This window comes from Sus scrofa, chromosome 4 (assembly GCF_054392235.1).
Source record: "Sus scrofa isolate SSC_HxYL_T2T_F1_AM1 chromosome 4, Sscrofa_HxYL_maternal_Yorkshire_Landrace_v2.0, whole genome shotgun sequence".
NCBI lineage: Eukaryota > Metazoa > Chordata > Mammalia > Artiodactyla > Suidae > Sus > Sus scrofa.
Genome location: NC_139386.1, coordinates 94,744,610 through 94,772,036, shown reverse-complemented (window position 1 = coordinate 94,772,036; position 27,427 = coordinate 94,744,610). Strand labels below are relative to the sequence as shown.

Below are 27,427 nucleotides of genomic sequence, written 5' to 3'. Positions count from 1 at the left end.
CGGATTCGTTAACCACTGAGCCATGATGGGAACTGCCAGAAACAGAAATTCTTAATATTTCTGATACAGAGAACAAATGGTGGTTGCAAGAGTGGAGAGGCAGGGAGGAGGGACAGATGAAATAGGTGAATGGGATTAAGAGGTACAAACTTCCAGCTACAAAATAATTGACACGAAGCTATAATGCACGCATATGGAATATAGTCAATAACATTAATAACACTGTAAGAACTTTGTATGGTAACAGATGATAACTGGTCTTATTGCAGTGGTCACTTCATAATGTATAAAAATATCGAATCATTATGTCATATACTTGAAACTAATAAAATATTTTAAGTTAATTATAACTCAAAAAAAAAGTTCTAAAAAGTAAGGGACACTTTTATGCACTGTTAGAATACCAGCACCCAGACTAGGGCTGATATTCAGTACGTATTTTCTAAATAAACGAATGAAACTCAGCTTCTAGCTCAGTCTGAGAACTAATAACCCTAGCATTAGCCTCTAAGTCCCCTAGGAATTAATCAAAGAGAATGGGCTTCACCATTAAAAGAACTGTGGTAGATAAAGAACCCTAAAAGAATACTATCCCAAGAAGATTAGGGAAGGGAAAAGGAAAAAAGTTTCAACTGCATGGGTTTGAGAATTCTATTTTTTCTTGCCATCTTACTATACACTCACTGGAGACAAAGCCAATAGAGAATTACTTTCAAGTCTTATAAACTTTGAGCCAAAGGAGAAAAGAGAAGAAATGGCCCTTACCTGCTGCAAAGAGGTTAAGGTTAGGGTGGGCAGCTAGAACCCAGAAACGATCATGGTCCCTGCGGAAGGTCTGAACACCAGTCCTAGGAAAGCAAAAGGTTACAAATAAAAACATCAATTTCCAAGGAATCTTCAGCCTATCATATGTAAGAGTACTGAATGGTAGACTAACAGGCTGGGATTAAAAAATTAAATCAAAAACAGTGAACTCTGGAGTTCCCTTCACGGCTCAGCAGTTAACTGAGGCTCATAGCCCTAAAGAAAAAAAAGGAACAATGAACAGTGCATTCTAAATAAAGAGTGTCATGATAAAATCTACTAAGGAAGAGGGAACTTAAAATTAACATTATTTCGATATTATAATTTCTTTGACTCACTGTAACTTTCCACTGTACTGCTTTCATTTAACATTTCTTATTTCTGTAGCTACAGAAGAACAAACTTAAATTTAGAGGAGAAAAAGGAGTTCCTATAACGGCTCAGTGGTAATGAACCGGACTAATATCCATGAGGACATAAGTTCAATCCCTGGCCTTGCTCAGTAGGTTAAGGATCCGGTGTTGCCCTGAGCCATGGTATAGGTCACAGACTTGGCTCAGATGCCGCGTTGCTGTGCCTGTGGTATATAGGCCAGCAGCTGTAGCTCCAATTCAACCCTTAGCCTGGGAACTTCCATGTGCTGCGGGTGTGGCCCTAAAAAGACCAAAAAAAAAAAAAACGGTAAAGAAAGAAAGAGGAGTGTCCGTCGTGGTGCAGAGGAAAAGAATCTGACTAGGAACCATGAGGTTTCGGGTTATTCAATCCCTGGCCTTGCTCAATGGGTTGAGGATCCAGCGTTGCCTTGAGCTGTGGTGTAGGTTGCAGACACAGCTCGGATCTGGCGTTGCTGTGGCTGTGGTGTAGGCTGGCGGCTACAGCTCCAATTAGACCCCTAGCCTGGGAACCTCCATATGCCGCAGGTGCAGCCCTAAAAAGACAAAAAGACAAAAAAATATATAAAAAAAGAAAAAAGAAAGAAAGAAAAAGAACACACACAGACTTCTAATTGATAGAAAATTTGTAAACGTTGGTTAATCTCTAGGTCCCTTCAAGTTTTCATAATACATGACTTGATTTTTCAATATGTGAAGACAATGAAAAACAAAACAAGCCTTTTTTTTTTTTTTTTTTTTTCTTTTTTGGCTGCCCTGTGGCATATGGAGTAATGGGCCAGGAATCAGATCCGAGCTGCTTTTCAACCTAATCTAGTGCTGGACCAGGGATTGAACCTGAGTTCCAGCGCTCCTAAGACACTTTGGTGGAAAGTGTCTTATTTTTATTTTTATTTTTATTTTTTTTACGGCTGTACTCATGGCCTGTAGAAGTTCCTGGAACAGGGACTGAATCTGAGCCACAGCTGCAGCCTATGCCACAGCAGCAGCAACACTAGATCCTTAACCCACTGTGTCTGGCCAGGGATTGAACCCGCACATCAGCAGCAACTTTAGCTGCTGCAGAGGTAAGCCAGGTCCTTAACCCACTGTGCCACAAAGGGAACTCCAGAAGAAGTATTTTAATCTAATTCTTTAAAAGAGAGAGAAAGAAAGGGGCTTTCCCCTGGTTTAGTCACACGCCGTTGCAACCCCTTACCGCTTAGACATATCCCAGACTCGGATACTCTTGTCCTCAGAATTGCTAAGGATCAACTCTTGGCGAGGGTGGAAGACAGCACAAGATACGTTGTTGTAATGGCCCCGGCAGGTATCAACCTCCCATGCCTTTGATTCTGAACAATAAAAAAGAATTAGGTCACTGCAACTCCCTACTACTTTAAGTTTGGGATTTGGGATTATGAATCCTCTAACCAAATGCTAGGTACTACTACCAAATGCTAAGTTACCTACTTCTAATAGGGCAGTTTTCTCCATTTAAGACTCTGAATCTTTATGTATTTCATTGTTATTTCATCCTCATATCAATTTTATAACACCTCTTCTCTGTCATTTTTTTATCTCTTTTGTCTCTAGCTGCCATTAAGGAATAAACGGAAGCTTCATATGGCAGGGTTTTATCTGATTTAATCACCACTGTATCTTGAGAGGCCTAAACAATGGTTAATATAAAGTTAGGTACTCAACAAATATTTATTGAATGAATGAATTCTTACTTTTAATTATGTTTATATGCCTCAAAATCAGCATGCCATCAAAGGAGCAAACGGGAAAAGGGCAACTATCATGCCCTCAGGATTAGAATAACAACCTAAGGTAGGAAAACGGGTCACTAAGTCCAAAACACCTAACTACTTCACCTTGTGGCCAGTGGCCAATATTTTGGATATGGTGATACCGTCACTGGTTCACTCACCATTCATGCGCCAGATCTTCACTTGACGGTCATCTGCCCCAGATACAATAAGGGGCATAGTAGGGTGGAAGGCAGCCCAGTTAACTCCACGATCATGACCCTGTGGAGGGAAAAAAAATGGTTCTTCTAAACTTAAAAAATGGTTTTTTATATTTATACTCAGACAAACCAATGGACCAGGCTAGTTGGTTTAAAAAAAATGTCTCTGACTTTTACTCTTAAAAGACTCAAGAAACTATGCTGCTCCAAGATTTGGCTATGAGAATTACCACATCAATCTACCTAATATTGTCCCCAAGTTCTCATGGGAATTCCCAAATCCTTCTACCCCCAAGTTTAGTTTTATTTGCATTTGGGATAAACTGCCTTGTTTATATCTTATTTCTCCAAATAGTTATTAACATCTCAAGAATAAAGACCCACTTTATAACTTAAGAAATTTTCAAAGTGTGGTCAAGAAACTCTTGGATGATCCCCTTTTAGTAAATCTGCAAGGTCAAAAATAATTTTCATAATAATACTAAAATGTTATTTGCCTTTTTATCTTATTCTCTCCTAAGTATAGTTTTCTAGAGGATATATGACATGTGATTATGTTACTGTTTTAATGGCTAACGGACTGTATTCTTTACATAGTTCACATTTTAAAAAACTCTTGGTTTTAATTTCAAATATGGTAAAAACTGACAAACATATTACACATAAATAAAAACTCTTTGGGGTTCTCAATAAGGTTTGTGAGTATAAAAAAGGCCTCAGATCAGAAAGTTTAAGAACTGCTCATTTTAAGATAACTTTTACTCTATTTATAAGTTTATACTCTATATTGTAACAGAATCACAGACAAGGTAGTTTCAAATTAGCAGTATTTTTGAGAGGTGCTGTTCTGTGATGAAAAGCATCTAGGTTTTTGGAGTCAGATAAGTTCAAAGCCCAGTTCTTACATTTACTAGATACATTTAGACCTTGGTAAACCACTTAATTGCTCTAAATCTCCATTTTTTCATCTGCAAAATGGGGTTAATACCTCCACCAGTGAATGGCTATAAATATTACACATTTAAAAAAATCTAGTGTATTTCCCTTAAGCTTTTCTATTTGCCTACAATGCATGCAAAGTACTTACACATAATTGGTTCTTTTTCTTTTCTTTTTCTTTTTTTGTTTTTATACATAGTTGGTTCTTCATAACTTTGATTAACCAACCTCCCCTCCCCCAAGAGGCCTGACAATGGACTCCATTTGGGATGGTGACAGAGCTTATGCCAGCTTTCTTCCTTTCTCCCTACTGAGTTTTTTAAGGTAACAAGACTCTCCCTCAGGTGGCACATAAGCTTCATTTCTCTGATGGCTCACCCACTATTCTGTTTTCAGTGCCTGGCACCCAATAAGCCTTGCATAGTCTTTATTGAAAGAATGAATAAATGAATGGCATATTGTCACAGTTACCCTGGAGAAGAGCCCATATTCAGTCACTGGCTATAGAGATAAGTACCTCCAGGACATGTTTCACCACTGCATCCGTAGTTCCAAACAGATCAACCCCAGTTATTCCTCTCACATCCGACTCCACTGCACCAGGGGACAAGTTTTTTTTTCTTAGACCTTTGAAGGGATAAGGAGTGGAATAAAAGATATAAACATTATGTTACCAAAAAAAGTACAGTAACAGGCATTCCCGTCGTGGCACAGTGGTAACGAATCCAACTAGGAACCATGGGGTTTCGGGTTCGATCCCTAACTTCGCTCAGTAGGTTAAGGATCTGGCATTGCTGTGAGCTATGGTGTAGGTTGCAGACATGGCTCAGATCCAGCTTTGCTGTGGCTGTGGCATAGGCTGGCAGCTACAGCTCCAATTAGACCCCTAGCATGGGAACCTCCATATGCTGCAGGTGTCACACTAAAAAGCAAAACGAACAAACAAAACGCCCCCCAAAAAACAAAAGCACAGTAACAGAAGCACAGAAAGGTACAGTGATAGACTAACATTAAGGAAAAAGAAGGAAAAAAGAAACTTAGAGAGACTAAAGGAAGACTCAAGAGCTCCTATCTATCTCTTTCTAAAATTGTTCAAGTAGTTCCTGTTGAGGCTCAGTTGAATCCAACTAGGAACCATGACGCTGTGGGTTGGATCCCTAGTCTCACTCAGTGGATTAAGGATTCAGCATTGCCGTGAGCTGCAGTGTAGGTCGCAGACTCGGCTTGGATCCAGCATGGCTGTGGCTGTAGTGTAGGCTGGCGGCTACAGCTCCGATTAGTCCCCTAGCCTAGGAACCTCCATATGTCGTGGGTGTGGACACATATGGAGAAGAGACCAAAAAAAAAAATTTTGTTCAAAATATTGAAGTACATTCACTATGTTCTCCTTTGCTCCCTTAACAGACCCACTGCTAGGACTTCTTTCCAAAGGAGGCCAATCCAAACTTGTAACTAATTTTTCAACAAATCTCACTCAAGAGCTGTCTACTTGAGATAACGCCCATTTCCATTTTTCAGTATTCTTGAAATGTGGCCTCAAATGGTAAAAATTCAACTTCTACTTTCAACTTTATGAAATTTTTAGCAACTTTTCTTCTACCATCTCAAAAATTTATTTTAAAGTCATTTGTGGAGGCCACAGCTTAGTGTTTCTCAAACCAGAAGATTGAAGGCAACTCATGGGGAAATTCCAAAGGCATGAAGGAAATTAGACTATGAAATACAAAAGAGCTACTTGGTGGATGATATGGTAAAACTATAAATTATGCAAAAGTATACTCATATCTTTTTTTTTTTTTTTTTTTGGTCATGCCCATGGCATGAGGAAGTTCCTGGGCCAGGGATCAAACCTGTGCAATGCTGGATCCTTAACCTGATGAGCCACCAGGGAACTATCTTGACTCTTGGGCAGGAGATAAAATTTTTGAAACTGCCATATCCCTTTAAGCACTTGCTTAAAAGACTGGTTATGGGGAGTTCCCAGGTGGTCTAGTGGTTAGGATTTGGCCCTTTCACCACTACGACCCAGGTTCAATCCCTGGTCTGGGAACTGAGATCCCACATCAAGCCACAGCAAACCATGGGGGGGGGGAAGACTGGCTATGAATCTGAATATATATATATATATATTTTGCCATTAAAACTTCTGCAGGCTGTAAACAAAAGAAAAAAGACATCAGAATAAGAAGGGTCCCATTTGCACAGGACTCACATTTATGGCTCAATTATACCTGTCTTTAAAATGTGACTATTTGTGCTACAGTCAGAACTAAAATTATGATAATGGTACTACCTTACAGGTGAAAAGCACTTTGTACTTTATAAAGATGATCCAGATAACAACCCTTTGAGATAGGCAAGGAGGTATGATACCAGTTGATAGATGAGAAAATAGAATTGAAACTAAAATCCTATCTTTTTAGAGGGGAAGAGGGAGATGAAACTACCTGGCACTTGAAAAATAAAAAAAACAGGGAGTTCCTATCGTGGCTCAGTGGAAACAAATCTCACTCGTATCCATGAAGACAGAGGTTCAATCCCTAGCCTTGCTCAGTGGGTTAAGGATCTGGTGTTGCCGTGAGCAGTTGTGTAGGTTGCACACGTGGCTCGGATCTGGCATTGCTACGGCTGTGGTGTAGGCCGGCAGCTATAGTTCCAATTGGACCCCTAGCCTGGGAACCTCCATATGCCGCAGGTGTGGCCCTGAAAAGACAAAAAAAAAAAAAGAAAAGATAAGAAAATCAAATACCTGTAATGGGGGGGGATAAAAGTTATCACTGAAAATAAAATCTAAATAGTTTTAAGGCTAAATTTTGGCACCTGTAAGAAAATACAATCAAGTTCAATGAGGAGTTCTCTTGTGGTACAGTGGGTTAAGGATCAGGCATTGTTACTGCAGCAACTTGGGTTGCCAGAGTGGCACAGATTTGATCCCTGGCCCAGGAACTTACATAAGCCAGGGGCGTAGCCAAAAAAACAAAAAATTAAGTTAATGATTGCATTTCTCTTCACTGTTTTAAAATCACAATGTGGAGTTTCCATATGGCTTAGCAGGTTAAGGATCCAGCACTGTCACTGCAGTGGCTTGGGTCCTTGCTGTGGCCTGGATTCAGTTCCCGGCTTGGGAACTTTCACATGCCTCGGGTGGCCAAAAAAAAAAAAAAATCACAATGTATCACTTCTATTATAACGGCACCTAAACATCAGCATTAGAGAAGCAAGTGCTTAAAAGGACGCAACAGTTTTAATTATCTTGTACCCTGTCCGTGATGAACATTTAGCCAATAGAGAGAAATGAAGCCAATGCTTTAAAAATAAATGTACTCTCCTAAGGCTTCATAAATACATTATCACAGGGATGTCTCCTTTCACTTATTTCACCTGTCCCTTTAATGGGATCTGTCAACTTTTTCTAATGCGTCTGGTGTATGAAACAGATTCAAAGGAAGATACAAAGACAGACAGCTGTGAGGAACTTCACCTCCAATAAGCTTCAACAAACACATTAAAAGGAAAGCCGTATGACAGAATGGAAGGCTTTGCTGCACTTGCTTGTAATGATCCAGGAAAAGGAGAAGAGCAAAAACAGACAGATGAATAGTGACAGGCAGTGAAAAGATACTTAGAGAAGAAATATTTGAGTCTTCGACAAGCTACTCACTAGAACTGAACGACAGATGGAAAATTTCTACAGTAGCTACTCAAATTCAGAGGGAGGGGAGGACACTCAGAATAGACCAGTTCAATGCACACTTCCAAAGGGAACCAGGGGAAATAGTAAAAAGAGAGGGATGAGGACAGGATCTGGCAGCAAATTAATACTTTTTTAGTACACATTTCAAAGATGAAGTCTGAATTACATGGGCTTGACATGCAAAAGTATAGGCACATTAAAATAAATTTACTGTGAGTTTACTTGGAAGCTCAAGCTAAAAAAGTAACCTATCTTCTATAACTGGGTTGCAAATAAATTCCCTTTTAAACAATTTTTTTTTTGCCAGATTAATACAAAAGATTCAGGTTAAGCTAAGTCCTGTGGGCTTAATTCTGATGGGAGAAGTACCAAGAAGAGAGGTTTTCCTTTAAAGATTTGTTTTCTTGTTGCTTATCTGTTTCAGAGAATGTCACCTTTCAAAGAGAGACACTCAAAAAATTAGAATTTTTCACCAGTCCTCTAAATTTGAATGGTTTTGTTCTTTAACTCAGAACTTTCTCCCTCTTGGAAATGTTAGCTCTGGTTCCTGACAGAGCTGAATGCTCCTTTCTCTTCCTATGTTCAGACTTACTTGAATCCAGGCAAAATAACTCTGCTAAAAAGAGTATGCTGATTTCTAGAAAAGGAAAGAATGCGTAAGTCTAACCCAAAAGCTCCTTTAACTTGGTTAAATACCAAAGCATCTCCTTCCACTCTGGTTAAGAGGTTACCGGAAAAAAAAAGTTGCGAGTATAGAAAGATACTTAAAAATTGTAAAGAGCATTAACATTAGTATAGCATAAAATTTTCAGCACAAAAGTGGGTGTAAAATTTTCCACATCACATATATTAAGTATAGCAGTTACAATGTTATCATATAGTAATCCATGCACTTTACACATTCAAGAGTAAGCATACACCCAAACTGGGATCAAACTCTCTCTGTCTCTTTTCTGATTTAGGGCCTTTGATTTTGACGCAAAAATGTTTTCCTACAAAAGGGAAGAAAAGGATTTCTTGCCCTGGCCATGCGATGATTACCAATGAGAATCCATCCACCCAACCACCCCAAACTGCTTTAGCTAGGCCCCAGGGAACTTGCTGTGCCAGCATCAGGTGGCATAAATAGTACAATTAGGAGTGGAGCAGGAGCTCCTGTGGTGGCTCAGTGGTTAATGAATCCGACTAGGAACCATGAGGTTGCGGATCCCTGGCCTTGATCAATGGGTTAAGGATCTGGCATTGCCATGAGCTGTGGTGTAGGTCACAGATGAAGCTCGGACCTGGTGTTGCTGTGGCTATGCCATAGGCCGGCAGCTGTAGCTCTGATTCGACCCCTAGCCTAGGAACCTCCATATGCCGCAGGTGCGGCCCTAGAAAAGACAAAAAGACAAAAAAAAAAAAAAAAAAAAAAAGTGGAGCAGAATTAACACAACATTGTAAATCAACTATACTTCAATTAAGGAGTTCCCATAATGGCTCAGTGATTAACGAATCCAACTAGGAACCCTGAGGATGCGGGTTCGATCCCTGACCTTGCTCAGTGGGTTAAGGATCCGGTGTTGCCATGAGCTGTGCTGCAGGTCGCAGACGTGGCTCAGATCCCACGTTGCTGTGGCTCTGGCATAGGCTGGCAGCTACAGCTCCAATTAGACCCCTAGCCTGGGAACCTCCATATGCCACAGGCACAGCCCTAGAAAAGACAAAAAAAAAACAAAAACAAAACTACACTTCAATTAAAATAACAGTAATAATGATAATAATAATAAAAAGAGTAGAGCAGTATAAAGCCCCTCTCAACCCAATGCTCTAGCGAAAGAATTAGGCTCCACTGGCCAAAGCATCAGTTTATGCATGTAACAAATTAACTTATCTATGATCTAGAATGGCATTACTTGTAGACCATTTTTAGAAGAACAGAGAAAACAGCCACTCAAAGTATTTGGGTAGCACTTACTTCTCTCACAGATCCCGGGTTGGGAAACGTATTCTAAGTAATTGTCCCTAATCTGGTGGAACAGCATGAACTAGGATCCAACCCCATAAGGCTCCTACATCCTGAGACAGAGAGGGTGCTTTGAATGCATGCACAGTGAAAAACCATGGAAAGCCATGGCTAGGTTATTGGGAGAGTGACTAATAAGCTCCCTGGTACTAGCAGTGAGGAGAGGGCACAGGCTCAGATTGTCTGTGCCTAACTCCTCCTGCTGGCATGGCTGGTCACATCTGGGTGTACTTCAAAAAGCCCAGCCAGTCTGACGAAAAACTGCAATGGCAAAAGCCCTGGCAGAAGAGAGTACAATTACCCTATCTCCAATAAAATCTTGTTTACACCACTCCCTTCTGATCCTGAACCCTTGAAAACTGCAAAGACAGAATGATATAGAAGTTCTACTTTCCAACTGTCCTCATCTTCCCCTTGGCTTGTTGCTATACTATATGAATCTTAAACAACTGTTATTACAACATTCCAAACGCTGCACCCAGGAATCCAAATTTTCCACTTGCTATTCATTAATGGCTTATAAGCTCAGCGAATATCATATGCTCCAGCCCACTACATCACAAGGAAGCTGAGAAAAGTTACCAACTCAGCCCTACAATGCGGAAGGGTGATTTCCTTTACTACCACAAAGAACCAGGCCGTGACCTATAAGATTCCTTTCTTTTACAGGATGAAAACAGTGTTCTGTGGTCTAGCACCTGAACTTTCAGAGAACCCAATCATTAAGAATTCCTAAAGCAACTAACAACTAGAAACAACCAGCAAATGATAGGTAAATTTAACTGGGCAAAGAACTACAGCATTTAGAGTTTCATTTCCTTATTTTATTTTCTCAACAAAGCACTTCCATTTTTCTACCATGTCAATTTCATAGGTACAGCCACTTCTCTGCATTTAAATTCTCAGTTCTCCTTTATATAGCACTAAAATTTGCACCTTTATCCCAAAATCAAGACACTGTATACAAACTGTGAAAGGAGAGATTATCCCAACTATCCAAAATTTACAAGTTATTTTTCATCCTAGAAATCTGCCTATTAAAAAATGTATTCTGGACATAAAAATCCCTCCCCCAATTCTCATGCTCCTTACACTAGAGGATACATAATGAAGGGATTATCCTATTTCTACATGAGGCCACAGGATCCCAAACTATTTCCTTGCAGTAATCTATTCCCAAAATTGTTTCTGTCAAACATATCTTTGTCTTTTTTTTTTTGAAGGCCACACCTGTGGCATATGGAAGCTCCTGGGCCAGGGGTCAAATTGGAACTACAGCGGCCAGCCTACACTACAGCCACAGCAATGCCAGATCCGAGCCCCATCTGCAACCTACACCACAGCTTACGGCAACACCAGATACTTAACCCACTGAGCAAGGCCAGGGATGGAACTCACATCCTCACGGATACTAGCTGGGTTCATTACTGCCGAGCCACAATGGGAGCTCCCGAAGATGTATTTTTTAAATTTTAGTAGAAAGCTTGATTCTTAATCAAATACTCCCAATAGTGTACATATTTTACTAAAAACTAATTTAACTAAAATGTGAAACTTTCTTCAAATTAAGCCACTTTTCTAGAGTAACCACCTTTTCTTTGAATACCTCTGACATGAAGAACCATCAAAGCAGATTTAATACCCTCAGAAACAAAGACACTATTATGTGAGAAGAGAATATTCTAAATTTTCCTGTTCTAAGCCAACAACCCTCACTATTTCAAACAATTGCAGTTTTGCGCCAGACTTGACTGGGTTGTCCCCTGAACTCGGGCAGCTCACCAGAAATATCCCAAACGCGCACAGTCTGGTCCAGGCTAGCTGACACAACCAGGTCTTCTGAGGGGTGAAATTGAGCACACATTACATAATGGTTGTGCCCTGTTAACACACTGCAAGAAGAAAAAAGAAAGACAATACCAAGTTAGAGGCAGGAAATCAACAGAATCCTACATGCTAAATAACATATTCCATACTGAACAGATACAGACGCAATTGTACTTTTTTAGAGACAAAGGCAAGTCATCCTAGCAATTCTGAATAATAAGCAAGGTCAGCTATTTCAAGAACGGTTCTCTCCTTGCCTCTAATGTTTCAGTATTCAAAAATTATTTTCAGGACATCTGAGATGGCACAGCTTTCCTCTCAAAGACATACTATCAATATAAATGAAATCTTAGCCATTTGTATGGGTAACTGTTAGATTTTGGTGGAGCATCCCTCTTAAAGGATATCATTTTAAATGGTCTTCACATACTTAAGGAAAGCTCTATACCCACACACAAAGCAGGATAGAGGTCTAGACCTTGACTTAGGTTTCACGGGAACAGGACTAAAAACCAGCTAAAAATTTTGTTCTAAAAGCTTAGCTAGGAGTTTCCATTATGGCATAGTGGAAACAAATCTGACTAGTATCCATGAGGATGTGGGTTCGATCCCTGGCTTTGCTCCAGCATTGCTGTGAGCCGTGGTGTAGGTTGCAGACACAGCTCAGATCTGGAGTTGCTATGGCTGTGGCGTAGGCTGGAAGATTTGATTTGACCCCTAGCCGAGGAACTTCCAAATGCCGTGGGAGTGGCCCTAAAAACAGCAAATAATAATAATAATGATAATAGCTTAGCTATATGACCTCTCTTCCCTGGTAGAAATGACCAGAGAAATGAGATCCATACATTATCAAACAAGACTGCTTCTATAATTATTGATATATATACAAGATTGTTTCATAAACACAACTAATAATTAATGAGCAGACACAGTCCATCAGGGAACGGAGATGATTATACTGAAGAAAGGCTGTTATGAAAAAAGTAGGTGGAGTTCCCATCGTGGCGCAGTGGTTAACGAATCCAACTAGGAACCATGAGGTTGCGGGTTCGGTCCCTGCCCTTGCTCAGTGGGTTAATGATCCGGCGTTGCCGTGAGCTGTGGTGTAGGTCGCAGACGCGGCTCGGATCCTGCGTTGCTGTGGCTCTGGCGTAGGCCGGTGGCTACAGCTCCAATTAGACCCCTAGCCTGGGAACCTCCATATGCCGCGGGAGCGGCCCAAGAAATAGCAACAACAGCAGCAACAACAACAAAAGACAAAAAAAAAAAAAAAAAAAAAGAAAAAAGTAGGAAATGAGGACTCTTCTTGAGCTCTGTTTCCTGCTTTACCAGACACAGGTTCTAGACTGCCAGTTCCACACTCGGATGGTCTGATCATCTGAGGCACTCAAGATCCAAGGATATTCCTGAAAAATATTCCAGACAAAGGGTTCGAACATTAAACAAATGTGTTTTTCCAGGCACCTGTAGGTAACCACTTCTCTATTTGGAAGAAATATTCCATTGCCTAACATCTCAGCTAAATTTGTAAAAAGATTCCGACTTATCAGACTAGTTGTCTTTTCCTCCTTACCTTTCTACCAGCTTTCCCCAACTTCGGCACTTTTACCTATAAAGTTTAAGAGTGGATGCCAGACATAATAGCTTCACAGAGGCAAAGAGTATAACATGTATTTACATTTACTTTATATGTATGTGCATATGTGATTTATAAATAGTTAATTTTGTAAATTAAGACCCTATGAAAGGATTTCCTCTCTTTAATTTGAAGACTAGAATATTGTTTTAAAGTCTGACTTCTCCCTATCAGACCAACCAGTCTCAAAAAATTCCCAAGTTTCAGTAACCAAAGCAGAAAATAACATGTAAAAACAACTTAGTCTTTTTAGAGTCTTCAAGCTTTTTAAGAAAAAGAAGTATTTCTTAGTCACAGTTTTATCCCCAGTGTTTCGCAAAGAACTTAATAACACAAATATTTATTAAGCTGATAAAAGAAAAGAAAATAAGCTTTTCAAACTTTCTAGCTGGATGGCAACTTGTCTTTAGTAAGTCCTTCAGGGTAAATAGTCTCTTATTGAGTGGTTATCACTCTCAAATATTTCAACCATAATTTTCACATTCAACACCTCCTATTTAAAATTGTTTTAATTTTTAAAAAGGCAATAAAGTATTACTAGCCAGGAATTTAACATTTAGTTCACGATATTCTTTCTAACTCAGGATATTCACAATATTCTTTCTAACTTAGCTTACTTGGAGTCAAGGAATAGGACAAGTTAACTCTAATAGAATATAATTATAGAACGATCCAGCCAGGTTGGGACTAGATTAAGAGGTTGGGAATCTTTAATCTGTAACTCAGTATCTGCCTACTATGATAACTGATAGATCAAAAAAGGCAGTAAGCTTGGCTAAGGGAACAGCTTCTGCCAGACCCTAAAATTCTAGGATAAAAGCACATGATTATTATTGCTTCCAAACATTCAAAATGGCAGGCATCTTACCTTGATCTCCCCCTATACACACCTACTTAATAACAGCCCACATGTGATTAGCCTGCAAACTTTTGTTTGCTAGTTCAGCAAACCTAAAGTCAAATCTCTATTTTTCCCTACAGAGAATCAATGCCTTCCTGAATCTAATTAAATAAAGTTCAAATATAACCCTGAATGCTTCCTCTTGCAGAAGAAAACAAAGCAGAAAGGTCAACACCCTACAGATCCTAGAAGAACCAACAGTAGAATTCTGTTGTCAGAGCATAGGTTCTTGAAGAGCAAGCAGGAGATTCCTACAGGAAAACTTGAAAATATTCTAAAACTAAAGCCGTAATAGCTACTTACATGATGAAAAAATGTAGTGCGAATGTAGTCTAAATGTCCAAGCAATGTGAAGAGACAGCGCCGAAGCTTGTAGTTCCAAACCTGCAGAGACAGAAATCCAGCTGTCCTTAGGAATAAGATATAAGGTCTTGAGCATCTATAAAGCCCAGGGTTCTCAATAAACAAGTCTGGATTTATATTTTGGCATTTTATTTATTTACTTACTTGTAAATATTTCTTTCTTTGTTTATTTTTAGGGCTGCTCCTGCAGCATACAAAGTTTTCAGGCTAGGGGTCTAATCAGAGCTACAGTTGCCGGCCTATATCGCAGCCACAGCAACGCCAGATCTGAGCCATGTCTTCAACCTACACTGCAGTTCACCACAACACTGGATCCTTAACCCACTGAGCAAGCCAGGGATTGAACCCGCATTCTTACGGGTTTGTTTCCACTGAGCTACAATGGCAACTCCTTGGCATTTTAAAAGAGGTAGGAATCTTGACAGAGAATCCCGTTTAAGTCAGCTAAACAACATGGGGAGGGGGGAAAAGGCAAAGCCAGGGAAAAAGCTAAAGGTAAAATTATGGAAAGGTTCCCCCCGCCCCTGCCCTGGGAAGAAACCATCTTATTTAATAACACGAGACAAAATGCTTATCTAAGGCTTAACTTGAAACTCTTCTTTCTACTGCATAATTTTGTTCTTAGCTTTAATACAGAGTTTTTACTTAGCGTGTACCTATCACCTTAGCTCGGGATAAAAAAAAGTAGGAGAGAGGAATTCCCATCATGGTGCAGTGGTTAACGAATCCGACTAGGAACCACGAGGTTGCGGGTTCGATCCCTGCCCTTGCTCAGTGGGTTAAGGATCCAGCATTGCCGTGAGCTGTGGTGTAGGTTGCAGACGTGGCTTGGATCCCGCGTTGCTGTGGCTCTGGCGTAGGCCGGTGGCTACAGCTCCGATTCGACCCCTAGGCTGGGAACCTCCATATGCCGAGGGAGCGGCTCAAGAAAAGGCAAAAAGACCAAAAAAAAAAAAAAAAAAGTTAGGACAGAAGCCATGACTTCAAAGAAAATAATAATATAATATACAGCACCATTTTTCGTTAGACTCCAACTTTGTGGCAAATGATAGCCATATGCATGACTGTATTCATCTATCATGCAAAAATACTTTAACCCCTGGAAAATATGACATTGCTCAGTTAAGCTTAGCTAAGCAGAAAAACATCATATTCAGATAAGAAGTTAAGCCAACTATCAAAGTATCAGGTATAGATGGACACAATTAAGGACGATGCTGAAACCGGGACCATAAAGGTAAGACAGCTCACATTTCCCACCGGAAAAACTCCTGGAAGTAGAGAAGTAAGAAGTCAGATGCCTTTTTTTCTTCTTTAACATTTAATCCTTGTTTATAATCTATCTAGACCAGCTTGATACTATTCTTTATTTTCACTTAAAAAGTGTTAAATTTTCTCTCATAAATCACAGAAAGTAATCCCATTTCCTATAACACATTTGAATAACCCAAAAGTCTGACTGTCCAAACAAGAATGTAAGCTCCCTATAGGTGGGGTCCTTGTCCATCATACTCAACACTATACCCCTAGTACCTAATACAGCAGCTATCATTTAATAGGTGCTCAAAAGATATGTGCAGAAATGAGAAAAGGTATATAAGACAGAAAGTTAAAACATTCTAATACCTTCACCTTCATCTGTTGAGTCATCTATAAATAAATACATATATACACAGTGGAGTCTGAGTTTCACACAAAAATTAGATCATAACATAAATAAAAACTTTTTATCCTCTTTCAGTGTTCTAAACTTTCATAGTTTCAAATTGTCTTGACTCCTTTATAGTCCTCTATCAAACTCCAGAACTGTGAATTCTGAAAGATCTATAGAGTTTTAGGCCCTGGCCATCTGTGGATTCCTATCTAACTCTTTGTAAATCAGGATTATACTAATGCTACATTTATACCTGGGTAGAGTCAATAATTTGATAGTCAATAAATATGACTTTTTGAGATAATCTCACTTCCATCAGAGAAATATAAATTTAAACCACAGCATGATAGCACTACACATCCATTAACTAGCTAATTCCTTCACTTAATAACAACTTTGAGATATAATTTAAATCCCATATAATTCACCCATTTAGTGTACAGAATTGAGCGGTTTTTAACACATTCGTAGTTGTTCAACCATCAGCACAATTTTATTTATTTTTATTTTATTTTATTTTTTTTGCATTTTAGGGCCACATCGGCAGCATATGAAGTTTCCCAGACTAGGGGTCAAATCGGAGCCACAGCCACAGCAACAACAGATCTGAGCGAGGCCAGGGATCGAATTCACAACCTCATGGTTCCTAGTCAGATGTTTCTACTGTGCCACAATGGGAACTCCAGCACAATCAGTTTTAGAACACTTCACTACCCCTAAAAGAAAACTATACCCTGGCCAGCAAACACATGAGAAAATGCTCAATATCATGGATTATAAGAGAAATGCAAATCAAAACTACCATGAGATACCACCTCACACCAGTCAGAATGGCCATCATTAATAAATCCACAAATAACAAGTGCTGGAGGGGCTGTGGAGAAAAGGGAACCCTCCTGCACGGTTGGTGGGAATGTAAACTGGTACAGCCACTATGAAGAACAGTTTGGAGATACCTTAGAAATCTATACATAGAACTTCCACATGACCCCGCAATCCCACTCTTGGGCATCTATCCGGACAAAACTCTACTTAAAAGAGACACATGCACCCGCATGTTCACTGCAGCACTATTCACAATAGCCAGGACATGGAAACAACCCAAATGTCCATCGACAGATGATTGGATTCGGAAGATGTGGTATATATACACAATGGAATACTACTCAGCCATAAAAAAGAATGACATAATGCCATTTGCAGCAACATGGATGGAACCAGACAATCTCATACTGAGTGAAATGAGCCAGAAAGACAAAGACAAATACCATATGATATCACTTATAACTGGAATCTAATATCCAGTACAAATAAACATCTCCTCAGAAAAGAAAATCATGGACTTGGAGAAAAGACTTGTGGCTGCCTGATGGGAGGGGGAGGGAGTGGAAGGGATCAGGAGCTTGGGCTTATCAGACACAACTTAGAATAGATTTACAAGGAGATCCTGCTGAGTAGCATTGAGAACTTTGTCTAGATACTCATGTTGCAACAGAACAAAGGGTGGGGAAAAAAAATGTAATTGTAATGTATACATGTAAGGATAACTTGATCCCCTTGCTGTACAGTGGGAAAATATAAAAACATTAAAAAAAAAAAGAAAAAAGAAAAAAGAAAACTATACCCATTAGTAGTTATCCTTCCTTTCCTCCAACACCCTGCACCCCAGACAACCATTAATCAACTTCATGTCTCTACTGATTTGTTCTACTGATCTAGACATTCCATATAAACAAAAGATAATTTTCAAAAATATTATTAATTTTGGGGAAAAAAACTTTTTTCTTAAATGTCACTCAGCCTTTCTTTTCTTTTTTCTTCTTCTTCTTCTTCTTTTTTTTTTTTCTTTTTTAGAGCCACACTCATGGCACATGGAAGTTCCGAAGCTAGGGGTCTAATTGGAGCTGCAGCTGCCAGCCTACGCCACAGCCACAGCAATAATGCCAGATCCAACCCATGTCTACAACCTATACCACAGCTCACGGCTATGCCAGATCCTTAACCTACTGAGTGAGACCAGGGATAGAACCATAATCCTCATGGACACTAGTCAGATTCGTTTCCACTGCACTACAACAGGAACTCCCAAGTTAACTTTAATACTCAAGGGTTATCACTTTACTAGAAATATTACAAGGAAATGATAGACTTAGGAGCTTCTGAGGCCTATCAGGTGCTTTGAGCTGCCACTAACTGCCTCTAGAATCAGTGCCTAAAAACTAGGAAACAGTAAAGAACTGTCCTTCCTGTAATTCTAATGCCTCTTTTCTCTACATGGAGCTATTACTTTTCATGTCTGTTATCTAAGTTCTTCTGTATTATTTCTAATATATAACTTCCTGTGGTCGTAACTTTCTGAAAAAGATTTTATTTTCTTCACAAATTTTTCCGGTTTGGTTGAATACATCCACCTCCTTTTTTTTTGGCCATGACTGCAGCATGTGGAAATTTTGGGGTAAGAGATCAAACCTGTGCTATAGCTGCAACCTGAGAGCCATGGCTGTAACAATGGCAGATGCTCAATCCACTGAGCCAGAAGGGAACTCCCAAGCAGAGAATATTTTCTGGGGGTGGGGGCTGCACCTGCAGTATGCAGAAGCTTCAGAGCCAAGGACTGAACCCATGCCACAGTAGTAACCTGGGCCACAGGAGTGACAATGCTGGATACTTGACCTGCTGAGCCATCAGGGACTCCTCCTTCTCTCCATTTTATATGCTACTGCCTAAGCTCACACTCTGTTCATTTCCCACATGGACTTACACAAAAGTCCCCTAAGTAGTATCTGCCTCTAGTCTTGCCCAATTAATCCAATCTTTTCTCTATATTGCCACTCAGGTAAGCTTTAATGTGAATCTGATATCACTACTCTATTTAAACTTCATTAATGGCTCCTTGTTATCTGCATGATAACATTCAAACTTCTGAGCACTACAAAGTCTCCATAATCTAGAATTTCTCATCTTCTGCTTCTTCTCTCATCTTTCCTCCAGATTTTATCCACACAAAACTAATCATAGTTTCTCAAATGTATCTAGCTATGTCATACCATTTTGTCTCTGTACCTAGATTGTCCTTCCCTATTTCACTTTGATTATCTATTGTTTCACTCACTAAACTGTATATGCCATTATTTGGGCATAGATTTAACTCCTCCATTAGAATAAAAGCTTCTTGGAGTTCCTAATGCGGCTCAATAGGATCAGCAGCATTTCTGCAATGCTGGGATGCAGGTTCAACCCCCCACCTGGCCCAGTGGGCTAAAGATCTGGCATTGCAGCAGCTGCAGCATAGGTTGAAATTGCAGGCTCAGATCTGATCCCTGGTCCAGGAACTCTAAATTGCAGCAGGGAAGCCAAAATGGGGAGGGAAAAAAAAGAAGAAGAGCTCCTTGAGAACAGAGACCATATCTTATTTATTTTTGAATTCCAAAAATATAGAACACTGTCTGATACACAGTAAGCATTCAATAAATGTTTGCTGGATAAGTGCTCCAGATAATGTGAAAAGCCTGAGTTCTGTATACATGAGATGTCTGTTTTTTTTATCCCTTCCATAATTCCCAAATTTCACATTGTTTGTCCTTTACTTCCAGTCAGGACCGACCCTCTATACCTTAATCTTATAGTCATCTCCTCCAGAGACAAACAGTGGCTGCTGCTTATGGAAGTCAATGCCTCGTACCGGACCTGGGGAAGAAGGCAGGCAATACAAGTTAAAGAGAGCTATGCTTTCTAGTCCCTAAGGTAACTCTTACTCAGAATTTTCCAGTTCTATCCCTCCCACATTCTTTAATCCTAAAGAAAGCTTAAACTACTCTAGAAGACAATAAACACGAATTTTTTTTTTAGCTTTTTTTCTAGAAACTCTTATCTTACCATCATGTTCATCAAACTTGTCAATGAGGGTACACATCCGATAATCCCATAACTGGATAACCCCATTGTGTAAACTTGTCAGGATCCAGGGTCTTTTGGGGTGAAAACTGAGCCCTGGGGAAAAAAGAAAACAATGATTCAAGGCACTAAGTAAGCCCCACGATGTCACTTCCTGCCGACTCTGATAAGAAAATGGGACAGCTAGGTTAATCCTGGGTTCACATATTCATTCTTTTTTTTTCTTTTTTTTTTTTTTTCTGTCTTTTTAGGGCCGCACCTACAGCATATGGAGATTCCCAGGCTAGGAGTCAAGTGAGAGCTATAGCTGCTGGCCATAGCCACAGCAACATGGGATCCAAGCCATGTCTGCAACCTACACCAGAGCTCCTGGCAAGGCCAGATCTTTAACCCACTGAGTGAGGCCAGAGATGAACCTGCATCCTCATGGATATTAGTCAGGTTCATTATCACTGAGCCACAACAGGAACTCCCATATATTCATTTACTGGATGCCATGCCTCCTGCATTTGTGGGATTATGCGCTGGGTTTTTTGTTGTTGTTGTTCTATTTTGTTAAATACTGTTGGGCTTTGGTTTGAGAAGCAATTATTTGTAATTAGTTGATCCTTTTGAGGCCTGCTTTTTAAGTTTTATTAGGACTTTAGCCTAGGTCTAATTTGGCACTGCTATTAAAACAATAACCAGTGTTCTCTTGTGGCACAGTGAGTTAAGGATCTGTGTTGTCACTGCAGGGGTTTGGGTTGCTACTGTGGCGGGCGTTCTACCCCTGGCCGGGGAACTTCCCTAGCCAAAACAAAACCCATTTGAGGTCTCTGTATAACGCCCTATAGTATCAGGAGGTCTTTCCATTCTGACCAGTGGGAACACAAACTCTTTCAGCTCTATATGAGCACCAGGGATTGTTATGCCTTCTCCTCTCCAGTGGTTCTTTCCCAGGCTTTGGGTCATTTCCTCATACGCAAGTGCACATTAGTACTCAATGGCCTAACAGGATCCCCTGCAGAATTCCAGAGTTCTCTATGCAGCTTTCTCTTCTGTTGTGCAGCCCAACAAATTTTAGCTGTCTTGGTTTCCCTGAACTCTAACCTGTGTCTCCTCAGTGATACCACAGGGCTCTTCCCCCTTCCCTGTACTGCAGCCTGAAAACTCTCTCCAGGTATTAAGCTAAAACAATCATGGGGTGCATCTTGTTTATTTCCTTTCTCTCAAGACTCACTCTCTTGCACTGTCTGTTGTCCAATGTCTGAAAACCTTTGTTTCCCACATTTTGTTCAGTTGTGAAGGCATTTACCGTTGGAAGGTAAACTCAGTCTCTATTACTCATCATAAATGGAAATGGATGTCCACAGAAGTAACAACTGCTAACAGTTTGGCGTGTATCCTTTTAGGTTCTCAATGCAATCTATATCATTTTATGATAATGGAGATATTATAATAGTCTGCAAATTTCTTTTCTCACTTAACTACATATAATGGATCGCATTACATTTAAGTATATATAAATATACCTTTGTTCTTTTTAATAATTGCAAAGTACAAATGCACCACATTTTTAAATTATTCTACCAATAGGAATTTAAGGTTTTTTTTCCCCCTAACTTTTATCTACCAGAAAATAGAACCTAATGAAGATGTTTCCACACATAATCTAGCCTATATGCATTATTACTGACTTAGGCTAAAGAGATTGTTCAGAAATAGGGTATGTACACTTAACATTTTGGTAAACACTATTTGATTGCAAAAAGACTGCATCCATGAGAATGCAAGTTCAATCTCTGGCTTTACTCAGTTGGTTAAGGATCTGACACTGCTGTGAGCTGTGGTGTAGGTCACAGATGTGGCTTGGATCCCGCATTGCTGTGGCTGTGGTGTAGGCTGGCAGCTACAGCTCCAATTTGACCCCAAGCCTGGGAACCTCCATATGCCACAGGTGTGGCCCTAAAAAAGACAAAAAGAAAGAAAGAAAGAAAAAATGGCCTCCAGTTTTTGAGCTACCAAGTCTGCACTAGTCACTTTTCTCTCTTTCTTTTTTTTTTTTAATAGTTATTTCCCCAATACAATTTTTTTTTCTACTGTACAGCATGGTGACCCAGTTACACATACATGTACACATTCTAATTTCTCACATTATCAGGCTCCCAATTTTCATATACTTTCTTACTTTAATTCTCTCTATAAAAGAATGTTACTTATTCACACATTATAGACGAGAGAATAGATCTAGAAATGTTAAGTAAGTTGCTCGAAGTCATACAGTTTGTTAGCAAATGTTTTCAAGTAAGCTCATCTGACTCCAAATAGCAAATTCCTAACTACTTTACTATGCTGCATCTTACTAAATATTCAATACACATATCTTCTTCACAAATTTCTGCCTTTCTCATCCTAACATTCTAAGACACTACTAATGCAATTTCAGTCGTTTGCCCTCCACCTCCACCCACAGGCTTTAGTTGTCATATTCTAGAAACAAAAATAAAGCTGCCCAGTTAAATGTGAATTTCAGATAAACCACGAACAATACTAAAAAGTTATTCGTTTTCTATCTACAATTCAAATCCAAATAGGCATCCTTTATTTTATCTGGTAACCTTTTCAAATTCAGACTTAAGAATATCCTGTTTCCAGATAGGAAAGAGAACCCAATGGAGGCAAGGATGTTGATATGGTGTGGTGCAGTCAAGACCTTCTTAAGAGAGGAGGCCAGTGCACTTTCTGCGAAAAAACTAAACTTGCACATGAATAGCAGAGGTCGAGACTCAATCTCCAGAGCCACTCCCTACAGCACAGTCATCAAAAAGTCAACAGGTCACAGGGCCTTGGGAGCCGAATAAAAGTCGCAGCAGAGACCTTGGAGAGAGGAAGGAATAGAAATAGGGAGCGGGCGTAAGGGACCTCTTACAGTGCGCTATCGGAAAATCAAATCCCGAGGGCACGCCACAAGAGAGAGGGTTGCAGGTGAACCACCCGCCAGGCCTAACCTCCCTCGGTACCATCTTCCTCAGGGTTCGAACGGTGGGCCCAATTCTATCCTCCCTTTTGTCCCCGGTGACAGCGCCTCCCCTGACACCCAGTCTCCGTGCTCTCCCTTTTATTCTCCACTACCTTTGACTCGCGCGCTCTTGGTCTCGAATTTAGTTAGCATCCCTCCGGTCTCTGGCTCCGAGCTGTTAATCCGAGCCCTGACACTCCCTGCCGCCTTACGGCTGCCTCCACGTCAGCGTCCCTCTGCCGCGACTCCCGGAAGCTCCTCAGACACGAACTTCCGGTCCCAGGAGCCTCGGGCTACAGAGACGGCGCCAGGGTTTGCCTAGAGAGGCCACTCCCGGACAAGAGGGGAACTGAGGCTTCCGCTCAGCCAAGAGGCAAGATGGCCACAGCTGGGGGCGGCTCTGTGGCCGGCCCGGGAAGTCGGAGTTTCCTTCGCCTTCTGCCTTTCTGCGTTCTTCTTGCAGGTGAGGCCTTCCCCCGCTCGTGAGCTCCATTCTGTAGGAGAATCCTCCGATCTGCCCAACAGCGAGCGCCGCCGTCCACCTTCTGGTCCCCGCAGCCCCTCTGTCCCCCCACCCTGTAAATCCCCTTTCTCTTTCGTTCCCACGACAAAAGTTCCCCCTTTGCCTGGACCTGAAGGTCCCTTCTTCCCCGTGGCGCTTCGTGTCGACCCATTTCCTCCTCCAGGCCTCTTCCTGGACTTCCAGCCCGACTCTTTCCCACTTTGTTCGGATGCTTCCTTTCCCCACGGCCCCAGCCACCTTACGCACAATCAGAAAGGACAAGTGTCCGAGTTCAGCTTTCTCCCCAGCGCCTTTAGACTTTTAAGATAAAAGCGCCAGGCTCTGTGTGTGCATTGCGGCGCTTGGGAAGGTAGTTATCTTGTTTCTTTCTTGATTCCACCATAAAGCCCCCGTCCCGGTGCTTTGCCTCAGTTTGTCCCATCAGTAAAGTGAGACTAAGGTAAGATATTGGTACTCTCAACTGTTTAGTTTGTAAGATAAGGACTCAAGAAACTTTAGGCTTTTATACTGTGCACAGGTGTTTGCTTCCACGCATTTATTTTCTGGTATGTGGTTTTCTGATTGGTTAAACTCTAAAATACAAACATGCCTGTTTATAACCATGATGATGCTTTCCCCGAAATTGAGATTGTTTGTAAAGATCCCCAGAGGAGAAACTAGCTGTCCCACGTCGTGGGCACACATAAATGACCTACTGATGTTTGATTAACTTACAGGGTGTGTGGCATAAGCTTTCTCCTAGTTCTGTTCAGACTCTTGGAAAAATGTCTGAGGTTTTTTTATGTTTATTTATTTTTGTTAAATTAAAAAAAAATTTCTTTTTAGGGCTACAGGTGTGGCATATGGAAGTTCCCAGGCTAGAGGTCGAATCAGAGCTGCAGCTGCTGGACTATGCCACAGCTCATGGCAACGCTGGAACCTTAACCCACTGAGCAGGGCCAGGGATGGAACCTGTGTCCTCATGAATACTAGTCGGGTTCGTTTCTGCTGAGCCACAACAGAAACTCTTCAGAAAAGTTTTTTAAATTGTAATCTATATTTTAAGACTGGCATCCTTTTAACTAATTAGTAATATGCAATACAGAATCGAAAAGCAGAAGTGGGGGTCATCCATGCAACCAGAGGCAGATATATCTGAGGTCTTTCCTTTGACAAGTCAAGTTTTCCATCTTTTAGCTTCAATGTCAGTTGCTTTATGTGGAATATGTAATAACCTTCGGTGATACATAGCTGGGTGCATTTATTTGTTCCAGTAATGTTCCCAAGAGGTGAAAAAAATAGATATTGGTCCCATTTTACAAAGTATAATATACCCAAGCCATACAACAAATTTATGACATGGTAGAGGCTAGTACCAATGTCTCTTAAGTTTTTTCTAACACTTTTTATCTTCTGATCAGGCTTGTGCAAAGGAAACTCAGTGGAGAGGAAGATCTACATCCCTTTAAATAAAACAGCTCCCTGTGTCCGTCTGCTCAATGCCACTCATCAGATTGGCTGCCAGTGTGAGTTGAGGTTGGGATTTGTGTTCCTGGCTGTTGATATTTCAATCTGTGTCCTAGATATAATGATCCAAGTCTGGCTTGGGAGTCTCAGTAGACAAATTAGGCTGTGTGGGTATTAGGTGATAGAGAACCATTTGTCAAACCAGGTGAGATAATTAATAAGAGCTAACATTTGGTAAATGCTACATATTAAGCTCCGTACATGTATATCTCATTTAACCATCATAGCAACCCCATGAAATAGTTCTTTTAATTTCCACCATTTTACAACTAATAAAACTGATACTTAGGGCAGTTGAGTAACTTTTCCAAGATCATCCTACTATTAAGTGATAAAGTTAGGATATGAGCCCTGGTGGTCTGAGGTTCTAAGCCAGGACTCATAACCACCCAGTAGATTATTTACAGAGCTATGCTCTTTTCTAAGGAGAAAAAAGCCTCATATTCTATGAAGTCCAGTCATCAGCTGCACTCTGATCTTTTTGGAACCAAGATGGGTTTCTTTAAGGCAGTGAACTCTTTGAAAAGAAGGCATTGAGAAAGCCAAATGGTTTCAAGAGGAAATATTAAAGTATTTGGATTTATCTTTATGTTTTGTAAATGTGTTCCAAAACAAGCTACCATGTCCACATGGTATGATTATAAAACTATGAGAGGGGAAAAAAGTTATCTAAAGCCTGAATTTCCAGTTCCTTTGCTGCTTAACCTATTATCTTCAGATTTTGTTCTTTGGGTGGTAGCTCTGTCAGAGCATAGTTTTGCAGGGAAGCAGGAAACTTAGAGTCAGATCTTGATTTCATCATCAAGTTGGTTACCTCTGAATTTGATTACTCCCATAAAAATGGTTAGAGCATAACTGCATGAAGCTGAAAGTTAGACTACTTTTTTTCTTTTGTCTTTTTGTACCCACAGCATATGGAGGTTCCCAGGCTAGGGGTCCAATTGGAACTGTAGCCTCCGGCCTACACCAGAGCCACAGCTATGTGGGATCCTAGCTGCATCTTCAGCCTACACCACAGCCAACGGCAACACTGGATCTTTAACCCACTGAGCGAGGCCAGGAATCGAACCCGCATCCTCATGGATGCTAGTCGGGTTCACTGACTGCTGAGCCACAACAGGAACCCTCAGACTACTTTTAATAGATGTTTATTAATGATGCTGAGTGTGGTCTCAGCAGTACTATGTGATTGGCTAAAACCTTCCAATTTCATAAGAAAAAACTATACACTGGGGAGTAAAAGACTTGCTCAAGGTGGCAATTACTGCTTTTCTACTGGTCTTTTCTCTAGCTATAATCTATGTTAATTGTCCTTATCCTTACCGCAGGAAGTACTGGGAGTAGGTTAACTGATTCCAAACAGTTCCAAATAAAGTTTCTGTTGGACTTTGTTCTTTTGTTGGTTTGTTTTTTCTTTTTATGGCCATACCTGTAGTATATGCAAGTTTCCAGACTAAGGGCTGAATCGGAGCTGCAGCTGCTGGCCTGTGCCACAGCCATAATAACTCTTGTCCCAAACCACATCTGTGACTTGTGCCACAGCTTATGGCAACGCTGGATCCTTAACCCACTGAGCGAGGCCAGGGATGGAACCTGCATGCTCAAAGAGACCACATCAGGTCCTTAACCTGCTGAGCCACAACAGGAACTCCTGTTGGACTCTATTCTCTAACTGCTTTGTGAATAGAATGGAGCCAGGCCCAGTGTGGGCTGAAATCGGACTGCTGGTCCTGCTGGAACCCCACTCTAGGGCAAAGGCTAGGCCCCCAGCCTGAAACTGAGCTCTAAGATATCCCCTTTGGGAGTGAGACATTCTGTTGCATGTTGTTAGAGCAGTCCTGTGGGAAACAAAGTAATAACCTCTAGTGTTAGAGCCTGGTGCCAATATAGAGAGACAAGAGGGGAGGGGCTGGACCCTGGTCACTTCCTCATTAAGATTTTTTTTTTTTCCGGTCTTTTGTCTTTTTAGGGCTGCACCTGCCACATATGGATGTTCCCAGGCTAGGGATCTAATCAGAGCTGTAGCTGCTGCCAGCTCACGCCACAGCCACAGCCATGCCAGATCTGAGCCGCATCTGCGACCTACACCACAGCTCATGGCAACTCCAGATCCTTAACCCACTGAGCAAGGCCAGGGATCAAACCTTCAACCTCGTGGTTCCTAGTCGGATGTCTTTCCATTGTGCCACGGCGGGAACTCCTCATTAAGATCTTGTTTCCGGAGTTCCCGTCGTGGCGCAGTGGTTAACGAATCTGACTAGGAACCATGAGGTTGCGGGTTCGGTCCCTGCCCTTGCTCAGTGGGTTAACGATCCGGTGTTGCCGTGAGCTGTGGTG

The 27,427-nt window shown here is 40.8% G+C and overlaps 2 protein-coding genes across 9 annotated transcripts in view; one reads left to right on the top strand and one right to left on the bottom strand.

Moving 5' to 3' along the window:
- COPA (COPI coat complex subunit alpha) overlaps positions 1-23,309 on the bottom strand; it is a 48,735-nt gene extending 25,426 nt beyond the window's left edge. For all 4 annotated transcript variants that reach the window (XR_014843969.1, XR_014843970.1, XM_001928697.7 and 1 more), the window contains exons 1-10: positions 23,175-23,309; positions 20,046-20,159; positions 19,783-19,856; positions 14,456-14,536; positions 12,945-13,021; positions 11,571-11,680; positions 4,607-4,716; positions 3,112-3,211; positions 2,395-2,530; positions 766-848 (exon numbers count right to left, since the gene is read on the bottom strand). Coding sequence is in view for 2 of the 4 variants with exons in the window: in XM_001928697.7 (XP_001928732.2) it covers positions 766-848; positions 2,395-2,530; positions 3,112-3,211; positions 4,607-4,716; positions 11,571-11,680; positions 12,945-13,021; positions 14,456-14,536; positions 19,783-19,856; positions 20,046-20,159; positions 23,175-23,214 (925 nt within the window). In the remaining 2 variants the exon portion in view is untranslated. The remainder of the gene's footprint in view (positions 1-765; positions 849-2,394; positions 2,531-3,111; positions 3,212-4,606; positions 4,717-11,570; positions 11,681-12,944; positions 13,022-14,455; positions 14,537-19,782; positions 19,857-20,045; positions 20,160-23,174) is intronic.
- Positions 23,310-23,406: 97 nt separating this feature from the next.
- The window catches only part of NCSTN (nicastrin), a 29,924-nt gene continuing 25,903 nt past the window's right edge, over positions 23,407-27,427 (top strand). For 3 of the 5 annotated variants that reach the window (XR_014843971.1, XM_085022582.1, XM_001928786.5), the window contains exons 1-2: positions 23,407-23,524; positions 24,985-25,089. Coding sequence is in view for 2 of the 5 variants with exons in the window: in XM_085022582.1 (XP_084878708.1) it covers positions 23,440-23,524; positions 24,985-25,089 (190 nt within the window). In the remaining 3 variants the exon portion in view is untranslated. Of the gene's footprint in view, positions 23,525-23,723; positions 24,024-24,984; positions 25,090-27,427 lie in introns of those variants that run through there. The other 2 variants (XM_085022583.1, XM_013996872.3) reach the window with 1 other exon arrangement.